General features: G+C 41.1%; 1 protein-coding gene across 4 annotated transcripts in view; it reads right to left on the bottom strand.

Annotated features, from left to right (window-relative positions):
* The window catches only part of MARK1 (microtubule affinity regulating kinase 1), a 492,874-nt gene that overhangs the window by 42,514 nt on the left and 432,607 nt on the right, over positions 1 to 17,753 (bottom strand). For all 4 annotated transcript variants that reach the window (XM_078649810.1, XM_078649807.1, XM_078649809.1 and 1 more), the window contains exons 13-14: positions 12,196 to 12,389; positions 10,477 to 10,577 (exon numbers count right to left, since the gene is read on the bottom strand). In XM_078649810.1, coding sequence (XP_078505936.1) covers positions 10,477 to 10,577; positions 12,196 to 12,389 — 295 coding nt within the window. The remainder of the gene's footprint in view (positions 1 to 10,476; positions 10,578 to 12,195; positions 12,390 to 17,753) is intronic.

The raw sequence follows: 17,753 nt of genomic DNA, 5'->3' as shown, positions 1-17,753 counted from the left end.
AGTGGGGTGTTGTAGAATGGAGTAGTGTGTCTTAGAGCGGAGTAGAATGTCAGAGTGGAGTCATTTAGAGTGGAGTATGCATGGTGTGGTAGTGCACTGCCCTTACAGACAACACATTTTCAATTGGAATGACCATTACATTTGCAGGGCCATACAGTTTTACTTATAAAACTATACAGAGCACAAACAATAATGTATGGAAATGGCATCACCTAGTGTATTAATTTGTTTTAATCGTATTAGAATATTTGTTTCCAGAACACTTCAGAATTACAAAATAATGTGCTTCATTTGTGCTTCCTTAATTCTGATATATTCTGAAATATTTGCACAGTACATTTACAACCATTTTAATGTTGTGTGCTAGAAAATAGCCTTTCCTTACAACCCCCAGACTGTCAGATAAATCCCCTCACTTTGAATCCAGAGAAAGAAATGCAAACACCAAGCTCCCTCAGCCTGACATTTGACCCCAGCATTTGAATGCGCAGCAAATGTGGCAAGATAAGAACAAAATTTAAAGGCCTGTTTACAGACATCGAGCACTTGTAGAAGAATACAGTAAACAGGCTATGCTCCATGGGAGGGACAAAAACATGCCAGATGGCTTCGAACAAATAGAACAGTAAATAGGCAGGCAAATCTGAGTTAAAAACCACAAAGCCAAGGGTATGCAATGGCCAAAATGCATTCTTAGGTCAGCTTTCAGAATGTCCCAGGTAAGGTTTTAACAAACCAGATTTCTATGCAGTCTGGTAGGCTTCAACCTAAAAAGCCCTCTAACCCCTGCATGTTGCTGTAAGAACAGAAAGCAGTTTACTGCAGGTGCTGCTGAATGTGTCCCGGTGTCAAAAAATTACATTGGGAAAACTTCAGCATATTTCACTGGGGCACAAACTTCTTGGTAAAGGGGACAGCGTCTACCCTGTTAAAGTAGTGGGTGGACTCCATCTTCCTGTGTGTCCCCCCAGCTTGCGCTCTGGGTGATACACTTAGGACTGGACCTGCTGAGAATAAGTGGCATTACGAGGAGGCATATGTCCCTACTAGGTCAGTGCTTACGGTAAGGCCTCTACAGTAGCACAGAAGAAACTCCTTGATTTGAGATGAGGGAATATTTTAGCTATCGAGCGGTTGGTTGGTAGTGTTAAAGAAAGTGTTTAATTTCATTGCACCTGGAAAACGTTGTTACATTTACTGCCTGCAACTCTTTTGAATTTTTCAAGCCCCATCAGGTGGAGCCCTAGGACTTTCTTCTCATGATCTTATAATATAGCTGATGTATAAAACAACATTTTATCCAGCGGGGAAGGAGCTAAACAGTGATATGTGTTAATGGAGGCAAGATCTATTTTACTAGAACTGACTCACCACTGTGGGGTGGCTGTCAGAAGTGCAGCTGCTGGCGGTGGGGAGGTTTGTGTTGATGTTAGGGTTTGTCTGTGACAAATTCCAATGGTGAGATGTTTAAGATGTAATTAGTACCTGGTATGAATTCCTTAACAAATATAAAAATACAGTTGACAAAAATAAAAGAGGAAGGCCACAAAGCCGTGATTCAGCAACCACTCCCTTGGAATAGTATGTAAGCCTGCCGCGCATATCCATAAAGATACTATCATCAGCCAGGTGAGTGGCAAACACTAAGATGTTTTTATCCAGAGTCCATGCGAGCATTTACATTGCTACTTTGCACAACTGTTGAGTGTGCACGCCCTACTGTTGTGGTGTTTTCCCTATAGGTGTCACACAGAAATACTTTCAGTGCCAGTTTTGCCTTAGGATCCAGAATGCTGCGAGGGAGATGCCGGTCTTCCACCGACTACAGGTGAAACAGAGTGGTGAACTGCAGTAGTATTCAACAAGCATCGGCTAAGTCAATAGATCTCACCTACAAAAGCTATTAGTCAAATTTCTTTTTTATAGAGCACTATGAAGCATGCAGATCTGGCTGCATCATAGCGCTTTATTTATTGCTTGGGGAGAGCCTGGTGAGAGGCATCTACACCCTTCGTGTTACATGCCCTCCCTCTATCTGAGATGCTTCCTGTCCCACTCACACGCAAAAACAAAAAAAGGCCTGTGACACAGCTAGAGCTGACTTCCCCCAATAAAGGGCCACCAGTGGGTATGTTGGTTGTGGGATACTAAATCTACACTCCAAAGAAAAAGAGTTGTTTTGTATCATTTTTAAACTCATGTTATACCTCCAAAGATCTTTGGTGACTAAAGGGCTTATGAATTGTACATGTTGTTACGTTAACGCTTCTGTTATTGTACACATTGCAGTTTGTGCCTTTTATTCAGTATATATTCACCATTTTATATTTTTCACCACAGCACTGAAACTTTTGCTGTTATAATTGACCCTTCAATTTCTTAAGAAGGTCGACAGTATCAAGTTTTGCAAAACATCTCTTAATCAGGAACTGGAAAAAAAAACCTGGACGGTGAATGTGATGTTACTGACAAAATGCCACAGTGGGTGGGTCAGGTATAAAAACTTCATAGTTTCCACAAGTGCAGGCATCAACAAAGACGGCTGCAAACACAGGCACTGCTATAACTGAGAGAAAAAAGTACTTACGTAATCTGGCAAGCCATGGAAGGACATACACTAGCCAAGAAAGCAGCACTTAGTCCATGCTCCAGGGGATGGACAAAGACACAAAGAGCAAGCAAAGCTGGAATGTGTGCACCAAGGAGAACCAAGGAAACAAGAGTGACGATGAAGCCAACCAATGGTAAGCAATGGGGGGGCTCTAAGCTCCCTGTAAGTTAGCAAAATGTTTTGAAAGCGACAGTGGCCACCATAATTTCTAAAATAAAAAGAACACTTAACTGGACGTACTTTGTCCATGACCACCGTTACAAGTCTGCCATAATTTCTCTGGCACTCTGCACCAGAAAATATTACAGTATCCTCTTCTGGCTTCAGTTCTCAGATATTTGCTTCTGTTGTGCAAAGAGGGGCAACCAGCATAAACAATGCGCTATTCCATTGTAACATTGTTGTTAAAGATTGAGTCTCTAAATGCCATGCTTGCGGGTAAAGATGCCATGGTCTTGTGGAGGCCTTCTCCACTCCTGCATAGAGCAGAGTCCCCATAAACAACACTTTTGGTTAATGATCAACAAAGACCACACTGCAGTCACGGTGAGTCCTAGGCAAAGAAAAGAACAGATAAAGCTCACTGAAGTGTGTATACAGCTTTTGGAGGGGATGATTTTGCCACTAACAGTTATCTACAAAGAAAATTATCTGAATGTACCACACCTCAAATGAACCGACAACACTACCATGACTGGATAAAACATCAAGTTGAAGGGAAACATCTAGAATACTGTATATACCAACTTCCTCCAGCCCCAATTGTATTTACTTCTTTGTAGTTCTAGGTAAGCATGATGACAATATCCAAGTGTCCTTCGTGATCTAAGTCTTGGCTTAAAAAAAAAAAAAGTGATACCGGCCCTATGCCTCCCCCAGAGTGCTGTGTCCATAATCACAGGTGATAGCTAGCCACTTCTTCCGTTTAGCACTGGGAATTTCTGTTACTTATTACTGCAAACCACGGAAGACCTGTCTGAACTGGAGTAATGGTATGCAAAACCACAAAACCCATGAAAAGACCTGGCTTTGTCGGCACTGGCACGGGCCAGAAAGACATTACAGACGATAGGAGGAGGCTTTTTAAATTAATGTATAGTCATTTTACCACTCATTCCTCCACAGTGTTATGGATTTTGTGGTTGCGACAAGTTTGATCAACAACCCTGTTAAAGCAAGGTTAACCATATACATCCCTTTTATTCAGCTCCTTCCAGCCCCCAAGAAAATTCTGTTAGAGAGGTGAGCAGATGTCTTGTAAAGTATGCGTTTCCTCCTGCCTCATTAAAGCCAATCAAAACGTCTTCCAAACTGGCCAGCTTCAAGAAGAGTGCTGCATTGTTGTGACTTCTTGATGATTAAGCCTACATACTTCCTTAATCAGAGAACCAGAAAGCAAAGCTGTGGGTGCCTGAGCCACCACAAAGGACTTAACTGTTGATGCAACAAAACACAGTTAGACTGTTGTAAATCTTATTTGACACTAGTTTAAAACATCCATGCTGTTGCCACAGCTTAGCAGCCCTATCTAGAATGTCTTCTAGATGTGAGAGGATGCTTTCAGTCTCAACTTGGTAAAACTACGCCAAAACCATTATATTCGTGGAAGGCCTTATCAGTTTTAAGCCACATCATTGGGCCAACCATCAGAAAACGAAAGGGCAAATTGTTGTTGAGTCCACTGTCCCATTCACTGGATGTGGAGACTGCTGTATGCAGGGCAAGTGTAGGCCTGAAAGTCTAGGCTTTAGGATTTAGGGTGCTTCTTACTAATAACATCCTTGGCACCTAGTGAGTTTAAGAGCTGGAGTGCGGGCCATGAAACCTGGGAAGGTGCCCAGCAGATTTTGTGATTATCCCACTTGAGGTTAAGAGGGTAAAAAGGAGAAAGCTCTACCATAAAAAGGGGAGAGACCAAAGGAAGCTACAGGCTCTCTGGGGGTGCAGGTGGCTTCCTCCCGTAGATGCCCAAGAGACAAACTGGTCTGGGTGTCTGAGGGAATACGTGCAATGAAGAAGACCTACAAAATGAGACCATTCAAAACAGGTATGCTGAACATGTCCTCGCTCGCAAGAAGAAAGCAATACCATGATATTTCTGCATTTGGGAATAACAGGTTCATTGCCCATGCGTTTGTATTTTTTAATGCAAACACAGGTATGAAGAAAGCCTCTTTGCATGAGCAGTGTACACAATTGTTTCACACCCAAGGTCCCTGAAACCTCCAGTAGCCCCAGGGATCCTGTAGACATTACAGCAAACTTGTGTGCATCTGCAGTCAGATATCTAGCTCTCTCTTTCTTCTTTTAGCCCCCTCTACCTCCCTTGGTAACTAATGCTTCTGGGAGGTTCAGGAAGTGGGCATATTGGGAAGGAAGCACTGAAGTGCTGGCTTGAAATTGGACTGTTGGGATGTTGGCCCACAATAACTTGTGAAACCCAGCTTTTTGGGGTTACTTCCTCCTATAGTCAGGAGGAAATGCTTTTGGGAGGTACAGATCACAAAGGGTAGGGGCCTGTGTGAAATAAAGATATCTACTTTCTATTTTACTTCCTTGCAACTAAGTCTTCCCCACCCTTGGGGACCAGAAGTTCTGACAACATCACACTAATGGTGCATCCTTTGTTAAACGCTCTTCCTGTAAAGAAATCTTCAAAGGACTAGGACTAGATGTCATTATTGGCCCACAAGTACTGGAAACAGTTAACAAGAGAGACGGCCAAGGGATGAAAACTGAATCTGCTGGACCTACTGTCTCTGGTGACAAGAGAGCGTGGAAGGAACTTTAGTGGAACCCCAAATGCAAAAATACTTTTTCCACTTAAGTGAAAAAGGCAATTGATCTGTGGCAGTCAAATGGGCGTATGTGGGCAAAAGGGACGGGTAAACTGGACAGTACATCCACCTGGCCTACTGTGCAATTTTGTTTAACTTTTTGTGCAAAATGTGGTCTGTCATCAGCCACTGCTCAATAGTCTAGCGGAAGAGCGGCTGGAGTGTAGGCATACCCTGTAAATAGGAAAAACCATTCAAGCACTAAACAGCACAAATATCTGCTAAGAACAACACACAGCTTGACCTAAAATTTGAACTCCATTTGTTAGAATTCATCACAGTTAGGATATGAGACAACTCAATGTTGGCAGAGGTAAGAATATTGTGCAAGGAAAAACCAACAAAAGATTTGCTTCGCATGCTCGTCCCATATTACTTTTTCTTTGTGAGCAGACCTTCACTCTTTATTTACAAGCCTCATTTTCATATTTTAGCCTGTTTTTCCTTTTCACGTCTGGTGATATGTTACAGTAGGTAGACAATAAGGAATGAAATGTCACGATTTTGGTGCAGTATTAGTATTTGCAGACATAAATAGAATTTTTTTCCTATTTTTCTAAACTGTAATTTTGTTGTTGTGTTGACTTACCATTCAATAAACTTAGTTACGTTTCATTTTTGTAACATATTAATCACCTTTTGCATGCAAGTTCTGAATAGAAATAAAGAAAATAATAAAGGTAGTCTCTAGGGAGAGATTACATGGAGGGCACATGCATCATTGCGTAATAAGATTAGAATTAAACAAAGGTAGATCTCTGCACTGTTAGTGGAGACGTCTGTGCCCTGAACCATTGCATTTCATTCATTCATCGTGCAACGGGCTAGAACCCTCACACCGACTAAAACAATGATTTGTGCCACGTTGACAGAAAGACGGATCTGTCCACATCTACTTGCAGCTTTTAAATACATTGAAACTGATCTCCGACAAACACCATAATTAAAGCGTTTCCTTGAACAGCGTGTTCATCAGGGCTCTATTACTCGTTGCCATGGGAACCCACGGCTGCTAATGGCTTCTCTAGTAGTTCAAACCGATACAGCAAATAGTTTAAATGAGGGATTCGGCGTCCTTAGCGTAAAAGCCCCAGAGCAGGGGCTGTGCACAGGGGAATGATGGTATTGGAAATCGGAGAGGTACTTCGATGGCCAAACATTAAGAAAAGGTCCAGTCTCCAGAAGCACATCATCATCATCATAACACATGCAGTGTTCTATACATAAGCTTGAATGAACATGGAAGGCATGAACACCACATGTGGTTACATTGGTGACTGATACATAATGGCGGGGGAGGGGGTTTAAAAAATAAAAATTCACTCATCTTTCCACAGCCGTCGCCTGTCTTGCTTCTCTTCCCGGAAACACACAGGCTCCACTAAGCCGATCACGATACTGCTGTCACCATCACAGCAGTGTTGTGATTGGTCTGAGCACTGTGGTTCAGCGCTCAGACTGGGACTGCAAGCCTGTGCTTGTTCTCCACCTGGGCTGTGCATTACAGCCGGCGAAGAACATGTTAAGTGCGCATGACTATTTGGCTGGCACAAAACGGCTGGCCAAACCGTCATGCGCACTTAAGTGCACATACCACTTTTCCCCTGCTGACTGCGACGACAGCCAAGCCCCGCCGCAAAACTGGCTTCAGCAAGGAAAAATAAAATGATAACAGCAAGTTATTATCATTTTATTTGTCCTTTTTTAGACTTCTGAAAAGCAGTGGGGCAACTCTCCTTCACCATAGCAGAGGAGCCACGGCTGTGGGGTTATCCTGAATGCAAGAACAAGACTTGGATTTATGAAGAATGCAAGACCACCACATGGGGTTGTCAAGAAATGAAGTGCATGAACACCAAATGGAGTTATAATGAATGCATTAACAACACGTGGGGATTTTATGAAAGCAAAAACACCACATGAGGTTATCATAATTGCACGAAAACCACATGGGATTACATTAATACAAGAACGCCACATGGAGTTATCATGAATGCAGGAACATATGGAGGTTACCAAGAATGCATGAACACTACATGGAGTTGTCATGAAATTAAGTGCATGAACACCACATAGGATTATAATGAATGCATGAAAAAGTGGGGTTTTTAAGAAAGCAAGAACACCACATGGGGTTATCATAAATGCAAGAATAAAACATGGAGGTTAGCATGAATTCAAGAACAACACATGGGGCTATCATGAATACAAGAACACTACATGAGGTTGTCTTGAATGCAAGAACTCCACACAAGGTTATCAAGAATGAAATAACGCCACAAGGGTTGTCCAGAGCATGAACACCACATGGGGTTATAATGAATGCATGAATAACATATGGGGTTTTTAATCAAAGCAAGACCACCACATGGGTTTATCATGAATGCAAGCAAAACACATGAGGTAATCAAGAATGCAAAAACACAACATGGGGCTTTCATGAATGCAAGAACAACACACAGGATTATCATTGAATGCAAGCAAAACACATGGGGTTATCATGAATGCAAAACAACACATGGGGTTATCATGAATGCAAGAACACCACATGGGGTTATCATGAATGCAAGAACCCCACATGGGGTTATCATGTATGCAAGAACAACACACAGGGTTATCATGAATGCAAGAACAACACACGAGGTTATCATGAATGCAAGAACAACACACGAGGTTATCATGAATGCAAGAACAACACACAAGGTTATCATGAATGCAAGAACAACACACAGGGTTATCATGAATATAAGAACAACACACGAGGTTATCATAAATGCAAGAACAACATATGGGGTTATCATGAAGGCAACAACACCAAATGGGGTTATCATGAATGCAAGAACACCACATGGGGTTATCATGTATGCAAGAACAACTCACAGGGTTATCACGAATGTAAGAACAACACACAGGGTTATCATAAATGCAAGAACAACACATGTGGTTATCGTGAAGGCAACAACACCAAATGGGGTTATCATGAATGCAAGAACCACACATGGGGTTATCATGAATGCAAGAACAACACACAGGGTTATCATGAATGCAAGAACAACACACAAGGTTATCATGAATGCAAGAACAACACACAGGGTTATCATGAATGCAAGAACAACACACAAGGTTATCATGAATGCAAGAACAACACATGGGGTTATTATGAATGCAAGAACAACACATGGGGTTATCATGAATGCAAGAACAACATATGGGGTTATCATGAATGCAAGAACACCACATATGGTTATCATGAATGCAAGAACACCACATGGAGGTTATCGTGAATGCAAGACCACCACATGAGGTTGTCATGAATGTATGAACTTTGCGTGGGGTTATTGTGAAAGAATGACCACCACATGGAGTTATCATGAATGTACGAATCCTCTCATTAGCTGTAAAACAGTTTCCATGGGCTGTTCGACTCCACGCCCGGAGTTATTAAGTTCTTTGATGTACTGCAACAAGAGGGAACACACAGCAGTAGGCCTTGGGTTTCTATTAGGCCGTGAATCTGTCTACTGGATGTAATGCTGGGCAAGGCAAAAAAGGAGGGGCAGGCTGGAGGTTTCCCAAAAATATGTCACCAAAGGGGAGTACTCCACAGTGCCTGAGGCCAGGGGACTTCAAAAGCAATCGCCAACCATGGTTTGCATGTGATCGTGTAAACTCACCGGTCAGCCTCTTGAGCTGTGGTAGACCTTTCACTTCTTATTATGTTGGGGCTGATTGTAGTGGGTGTTATACTAACATGTATCTACTGCCTTCTAACATTTTATTATATTTGGCTCATATCTTGTCACAAAATTTCAGCGTGAGGGGCTTCTCGTCTCGAAACTATGTCTTCATGGACCTACGTTGAATCTCCCTCTTGGAGATCAACCCACCTCTTCTAGAACCAATCTGTATTTGCTAGTTTGAGACTGCAGGTATGTCAGAAACATTTCAATGCTATCCTTGCCTTGAAAGGCCTAATAAGAGCATCGTTTGAAATATAAACTGAATACTGTAAACACTCAAAGCTTTAAAAGGATGATTATTGGACAGTTCATTGTGAGACTGAAACTGAAAAATGAGGCACTAGGACAAGGGACTGAATAATCTGTTCCAGTATTAAATAGATTTCACTGCACATTTCTACCAGAACCCACTCGAGGCCTTGGTGGTTTTCAGTCCTCACAAGCAGGCTTTTGTTCTACGCCTGCGCAGAATGAATCAACTTGGACATACCTCACCTCGCTCCTCACCCCCAAAGAACGTCACCGAACATAACTTGAAGGAGAAAACAAGCAATCTAATAACAGCGATTTAGAGTATGTTTTTGAAAAGCCATTCATTTTGTCATTTAGCCTCACTTAAATTAAAAAGAATATAAACGAATGAAATGATAAAATAATTATAAAGATAAGGAGCCATGTAACAGTGTTTCAGTTTTACTTTTAGAAGAAACAGGAACAGGGCCAGGTCATTTACAACTGAAGGTGCTGGAGTAAGGGCTAAGGCAAGTATAGGAACGGGGTAAAGGCCATTACAATCTAAAGTATAGGGGAGACTGGAGTGGTGGAGAAGAATAGGAGGCCTTGGAAGTGGGATATTTGAGGTAGTGGTCATTTACGATGAGTTTCCCATCACGGTTACAATTACAAAGTGTTGTAAATACTTCACTTATACAGAACTTTGATGTGCACGCCATTAAATTGCAGTAACAGACTAAACCACACATATATAAGAAGGAAGGTGGCTGCCTCCAGAGGTGCAATGGCCTGTGGAATAAGAGCAGTGTTGGGGCTAATGAATGTACACTGCGGTGTCAAAAGGGACTGTTAATGTGGTTATTCCACCAGGGTAACCAACTTAGTAACTATATATCTTAAACTCTCAATTTTCTTCTAATTAAATTGTGTGGCTCTGTTTTCCTAGCTCCATTAGCCAAAAACTCCTTGGCAACAGGATGTAAAGTTTTTTTCTACACTATCCTGGTTTGACTTTATAAATGGCCAACTTCAATAAACAAATCTGATGTGGTACCTGCTGTCTTTGCCATTTTGTATTGCAGAGTTTCGATCTGTAGTGCGGTCGCAAACATACGTGTTTCTTCGAGTCATTCCACCACCAGGAAATATGTTGTTCTTCACGGGATGAAAAAAGAAAAAAAATATTTACAAATTAAACATTTTTCAAAAAAGAATCAGGCAGCATAATGGTCAAGAAATGCATATGTATTTATTCCTCATGTGGCGGTTTTGTGAAAAGTATCAGTTATTTGTGGCTTGATCTTGCGCAATTCACAAACTCTCCTGGAGATTCAGTTCCACTATAGGCCAAAACTGGGAACAAATGCTGGCATGAAGGGTTTTATATTAGTGGACATTACACAAATAATTTTCACAAACCCAGAATACGGATACATATTTTCCATCTCCTCATGCTACCTCACTTTTCCTTTCTCGTGCTTGGTTGTAAGGTCAATTAGGTTTTAACATCAAAATCCAAATGTATTTATATTCAGAAACCAGGACAATAACCTGGACTGTAAAAAAAATAAAGGCTAACATTCAAATGCAGTATTTGTTTTAGAGCAAAAACGTTCTATTTATCACCCTCCCATCCTAGCCAATGAGAAGGAGGGTCATGGACTAAATATGAATGACAGCACTGAACTGTAAATAATGTTTCCACCATTAGTATTCCTTTCAGATTCACAGACTTCTTTGAGTATCCCTAGAGGCAATGCTAGGAACCCCTGGTTGATATGGTTAATATGTACATATTAAAATCACTGTCAAAGCTCTACCAAGGTGCCTTTCCAAAGGGAAGTATGTGCCCTGCTGCCCCCATTCCTGAGCATCATTTAAGTGAGATTCTGGGCACGCGCATGTTATCCGCATAAACCTGTCTGGGAAGTTGAGGTGGGTGGCAGGCCAATCTTTAGACTAAAACAATGCTGGACAAGTATATCTATAGGCAAGTTCCTTGATTAGACCCCATTGTTCCTAATACAACTATCAGGGTCTGTTCCGTGTCAAAAGGCCTGCTGTCAGACAAAGAAGAATGGTTCTCCATGTGAAGCCAGTGAGCGGAGCTACAGCTCTCCTCGCATTAACATGTACAAAATAGAATGACAATTAACATGGTGAGTGTCACAGGTACTGGGTGAGCAGGAGAGAAACAGGTGGTAAAAAATTATCTTGGTGATCTTAAAATAAAATCCTCTTTTTAAGGCTTGCAACATTGTACATTCGTGAGTAGTTATTAATCCGGTTAAGATTAGGGAATGTGTTGAAAAAACACAAATTTACAAATGAATGATTCAATGCATGACAAATGGCATTCCTATCGACTTGTCAAAGTTCGTAGAGGTAAGCACCATCTAAATTAAAGTATATACAGCGGATACAATTTCCTAGATGAATAGTTACCATACAAAAATTGTACATGGTCCATCAATTGGCCTTTTAATAACGCACTAAGCTAGTTCTCTCGTGAAGACATCACCTAACCTACTTGAAATTAAAAATTAGAAACATTTAAAGCATAATTGAGCCAAGAATTGTTAAGCTTCCCTTACCTCTTTGAGGTTTGACAAAAAGAGTAATGGCCACCACATGGCAGAAAATATTCAAATGCAATGTTTTTCAAAAGCAAAAAATGTAAGACTTATGTTGATACTAAAGAGTAGGCCATTCTGCAAAGCATTTTTAAGAGTCTCAAGAGAGGATGTTGCTCAGGGAAGTTAGAGAGACTTACACTTGGAACAGTGGTAGACTTTTTTCGCTCTGATCCTACGTTCGGACTTGCAGTAACTTCACCCTTCGAGTTCACGGTTGTGCTGCTCAGCTTGCGAGGCCCATCCTTGTCCCAGTCCTCTTTCTGTTCACTTTCAACACTGTTTGCCTGGCCCCGTTTCGTATAGGACACCGCAGGAGGTATCGATGGCCCAGCTGTCAATTAAAAGGTATAGCATGTTGAAATTCGCCCAATGAAAGATAAGAGTCGCACTGACTGGTCAAGCGGTCAATGCAAATCAGGCTACGCCTGCAAGATCTTTGCTAAGCAAAATACCATAAAAGACACTACTACTTTGTGACCCCTTAGTCCATCCCTTGGATTTTCGAAGTTGATTACATCTGGGAAACAGGCAACTACGCTTGCCCTTAAATATAACAGTAGAGCACTCTTAGCCCCCTCTTGCAATGAGGACTAAATACCTGCTCATTCACCTGGAGGTCCTCTTCGTATGTTTCACTGAGTCAGCCTCTGCCCTACATGCTAAATGGTGCTCTTTTTTTAGCTAATTTATCTGTGGTATTATTTTATTTTGCCTTATGAAACAGAAACAGTCTCTAGTTGTCAAAGTCATTGCCAGTCCTAAGCATGCTTGATGAAGTCTACACATTGGATTATGGATTCCTGTTCAGGTTATTTGCCGGTTTACAGCCATTTTCCCGTATATTTTATCCCGTGGACTTTTCAGTCCGCATACCATTATCCCGCAAGGTCATTGACCTCGCATACCATTATCCCGCATTTTTTCAAAACGCATGTGCATTTCTGACGCATGCCTTTACAACGAATTACGTTTTAAAGGCATGTATGGTAAATGCATTTGCGTTGTGAAAACCACGATGACGAGAGAGGGAAGTGGGTTTGTGTTAATTTTTTCGTGGGTTAGTGATTGTGTAGTGTAGTGTTGTGTTAGTGTAGTGTTGTGTTAGTGTAGTGTAGAGTTGTGGTGGTTGTTTAGTGTAGGGCCATGCTGGGGGTAGTGTTTTAGGGTTTAGGGTAGTGTTGTAGTGTTTGCATAGTGTAGGTTCATGCTGGGGGTAGTGTTTTAGGGTTTAGGGTAGTGTTGTAGTGTTTGCGTAGTGTAGGGTCATGCTGGGGGTAGTGTTTTAGGGTTTAGGGTAGTGTTTGTGTAGTGTAAGGTCATGCTGGGGGTAGTGTTTTAGGGTAGTGTTGTAGTGTTTGCGTAGTGTAGGGTCATTGACCTCGCATACCATTATCCCGCATTTTTTCAAAACGCATGTGCATTTAAAGGCATGTATGGTAAATGCATTTGCGTTGTGAAAACCACGATGACGAGAGAGGGAAGTGGGTTTGTGTTAATTTTTTCGTGGGTTAGTGATTGTGTAGTGTAGTGTTGTGTTAGTGTAGTGTTGTGTTAGTGTAGTGCAGAGTTGTGGTGGTTGTTTAGTGTAGGGTCATGCTGGGGGTAGTGTTTTAGGGTTTAGGGTAGTGTTGTAGTGTTTGCGTAGTGTAGGGTCATGCTGGGGGTAGTGTTTTAGGGTTTAGGGTAGTGTTGTAGTGTTTGCGTAGTGTAGGTTCATGCTGGGGGTAGTGTTTTAGGGTTTAGGGTAGTGTTGTAGTGTTTGCGTAGTGTAGGGTCATGCTGGGGTGTAGTGTTTTAGGGTTTTGGGTAGTGTTGTAGTGTAGGGTCATGCAGGGGTAGTGTTTTAGGGTTTAGGGTAGTGTTGTAGTGTTTGTGTAGTGTAGGGTCCAGCTGGGGTGTAGTGGTTTAGGGTTTAGGGTAGTGTTGTAGTGTTTGTGTAGTGTAGGGTCATGCTGGGGTGTAGTGGTTTAGGGTTTGGGTAGTGTTGTAGTGTAGGGTCATGCTGGGGGTAGTGTTTTAGGGTTTAGGGGGTGTAGTGGTTTAGTGTAGTATTGTAGTGTTTGTGTAGGGTCATGCTGGGGGTAGTGTATTAAGGTACTGTTGTAGAGTTTGTCTAGGGTTAGTTTAATTTGCGGCCTAATAGTACATGCGCGATTTTTTTTGCGGACTGATGGTATGCGGGATTACGTCATATATTCTATTTGCCAATGGGCTATTTGGGGCCCTCACTCCATGGGTGTCAAGAATACTGATGTGGTATTTGGCCACCTGACATTACCGAAAATGCAAGTGCCTATATTATCAAGATGCAGAAATACTAAAATATTTTGACTGCGAGGGTATCACAAGAAATGGAGACTCTGCGAATCATATTTACTGCACTCAATTCCGGTGATAAATTCTGATTCAGCTGAAGAGGCAAACTATGAATTACACCAACCTTGGAATATAGGTGTGGACAATTCTATTCTGGCTTCTGTTTGATGTTTTTTAGAAGTATAAAACTGCATACATGATATCAGCTCTGCTGGGCAGGGCTATGAAACTGTGTTCAGTTCCATATTTCAAACAAAGCAGCATGATTACACTCAGTATTGATGTAAAGTCAAATGGTCCGACTCCATATTAAATAGAGGAGGTTGCCATCTTCCCTCTCACACTCAATGGTAGTTGACATCTTCCCCGATTTATGGAAAATTATTGCCATTCAAATTAGATGTCGCCTGAACTATTTTTCTAAGAACTGTGAATGTGTCAAACCATTCGATTAATGACACAGACACGACCATCAATGCAACATTTTTCTCGGTCACATGTCTACTTTTCACCAGGTCAAGGATAATTAAGACAACAAACAGACATTAACTCAAATAGGGTAGTCTGAAATGACGTTCTTTTCCCTTTATATGTTCATAAGGAAATGTCTAGGAAGCATATGTATGATTCACATTATCTATAGCAGACATTCTTAAACCTATGTTAAAAATTTCAACTTCTGATAAATGTTAATGTATAAGGACAATCACTTGACCACCTGTCAGAAGATTTCCTTTGCCCAGATTATCACCCAAGATTCTGCCAGAGATGGTCTCACCTACTGTCAGCACACTTCGCGAATGCTACATCTCATCTGAAGCGGATAACCCAAGGAAGGCTGACTAACTGCTATCGCAGTGTGTTCACCCTTCACAGGGAACACTATCTTCGCGCCTACGCTGATAGAGACAGCCTTTGCTGTCAACTAGGTATGCAGAGCGTCTCTTCTGCCTATGAAACTCTAGACTGCACGTTGCTATGACTTCCATGATCTCATAGTGTAGCACACAGAAGCAGACGTTAGGGAGTTCGTTTCTTGATGACATTTTAATAATGCTAAAATGTTAAAATTATTCTCGTTATTTATGACGTGCCTTCTTGCTGTTTTTATAATACTCTGTGTAGTTGTTTTGGATGTACTGAGAAACCGATTGTTCCTGTAGTAATAAATACTTTTTACTTGAAAGTATTAATTCTTCCTAGTACAGTGGGTGTGAAACTGTGACTAACGAATTAAGGTGGGTTTCTGGTGTGTGCATTTAGGAGCTTGTGAATGGATGGGTGAGAGTATGTGCGCTTGTGTGTGCATGTGAATGAAAGGCTGGATGTGAGTATATGCCTGTGTGCTTGTGGACAGATGGGTGCGAATGGTGCCTGTGTGTGCTTGTGCAAGTGAGGGTGCTGGTGTGTACTCGCCCCACTGCTCTTTAAAATAACCAGCCGCCACTGCACGGGTCATGAGATGTGCCCGACATTAAGGGCCTACAGAGGAAAAATGATTTTACATTTGGAACGGATTTATCTATTTTTCTAACGAAAGAACTATGATGAAGAAAAACGTCAAAATTGTAACACCAATTACTTACTAGTTATTCTGATTAAGAGTCCTACTCATACAATCCTAGGGACTAACCAGTTAGTACATTACCAGTCCTACAAATATTTCAAAATAAAGTAGTTTGTTTTAACATACTACTATTATAAAGGAAATAAAATTATATTATAGACGGAATGCTGTGAGTGTTAGGAGCTTATGCCATCTCATACAACGACTGTGGTAGTCTATGCACCGCCACTCCAGTCTTCCTTTAAGCTACGCTTGGGATCTCCTCATTTAACTTTAAACAATAAATAATGTATCAACCGTGGAGTAATTTCGCAATAAACAAAAGGACAAACCCATTAGGACTGCTAAGTCTGAAAGCATCTGAATGTGTAATCTTAACAAGAACAGACGCTGTATATTCCTTGGTTAATACGAACTCATTAGGTGTCTGGAAGTAGGGGCTGCATTTTAGAGAAGTTTAAAAATGGTGTTTCTTTTTGAAAATAGTGTTCCTCTTAAGGATGAAATACCACAAATAACAGGTTATCAGGTTTTCCATTTCCAGTGTATTTTAATCTTAATTGGTTTAGGGTAGTTGAGTTTACAAAGCAAAATCCGATATAAATCAAGTATTTGTTTACCAAAAATATAGATTACATTTAGGTATCCTAAACAGACACTCAACTGGTAATATTAGCGTAGAGAATTCCCAAAGATGACTTCATAGATTTTCTTTTGTATTGACTACGTACCAGAAACAAAATCATATTGTTTTGCTCCAGACCAGACAGAAATGCTCTTCAGTAGAGAGATGTCTAATTTTAAACCTGGAGGAGCAAATATCCTTATGATAAAAATAAGTGAAAAAGTTGACAAACTTACTAATAAAATGGCACTTATACAGCACGCATGACCCGGTAAATCCCTTCATGACAATTACCATAGAGGAATTATGTGCTTGCAGAGCTCTGGTTTTAATTTTTTATGAAACAGTTGTTGGCCTGGACCAGCATTTTTTACATGAGGACACCTAGATGAGCCTTTTCCAGTTTAGTTCCTTTACTCATCTTATGACCCACACACATTCTTAACCCCATTAAACATATTCCGTAATCAACATCTGTCGCAACATGATGATGCAAAGAAGACTTATCGAATGATTTGTAACACTATGAAAACCAATGAAACCATTTGCTAAGCATCCCAAGGGGCATGATCCTTAACCACGTCACCTACCAAGACTGTCCTCAAAAATGGTCTTAATGTTTAGCATTAGCAAGTACTTTCCAAATTATTCACCTTAATGAGCCCCGAAACTACATATGCATTTCAACTGAAAGGCAGGGGACAATGAGAACCAATGAGCATCTGGAAGGAGCAATTTTCAATGGTCAGACTTTGCTTGATAATGGATGTCCAATAGTTGTTCCTTGTCCTTGGTCTGTACCGTTCAGAGTTAAAATACCTAGAGGAATGCATCATGTACCTAAAACTATCAGGCTCCATTTCGACATCTGTTTACAAGAAAAAAAGGATGAAGAAGCATACACCACCAATCCACTTCCTTTGACCTTTTTAACACCCCCAACGGCCAAAAGAATTAGCAATTTACCACCCAGATGTTGTTCTGCTAAGTGTGAGTCCTGACACAACACACTGATTATGCTATCATTTGCTGTGTTGCCTATCTCATGGAATAATATTTTGTTAAATCATACATTTTTCAGCAAAACACCTTTATGTGTGGTCACTCTGTCTATCAGTCCACAATAGCAGAGCAGAGCAGAGAGCTCTAACCTGGTTTAACAATCCAAACCAGTAGAAAGATAACAA

The sequence above is a fragment of the Lissotriton helveticus genome, chromosome 6 (genome assembly GCF_964261635.1).
Source record: "Lissotriton helveticus chromosome 6, aLisHel1.1, whole genome shotgun sequence".
Taxonomy (NCBI): Eukaryota; Metazoa; Chordata; class Amphibia; order Caudata; family Salamandridae; genus Lissotriton; species Lissotriton helveticus.
This window is presented reverse-complemented; position numbering and strand designations above follow the sequence as displayed.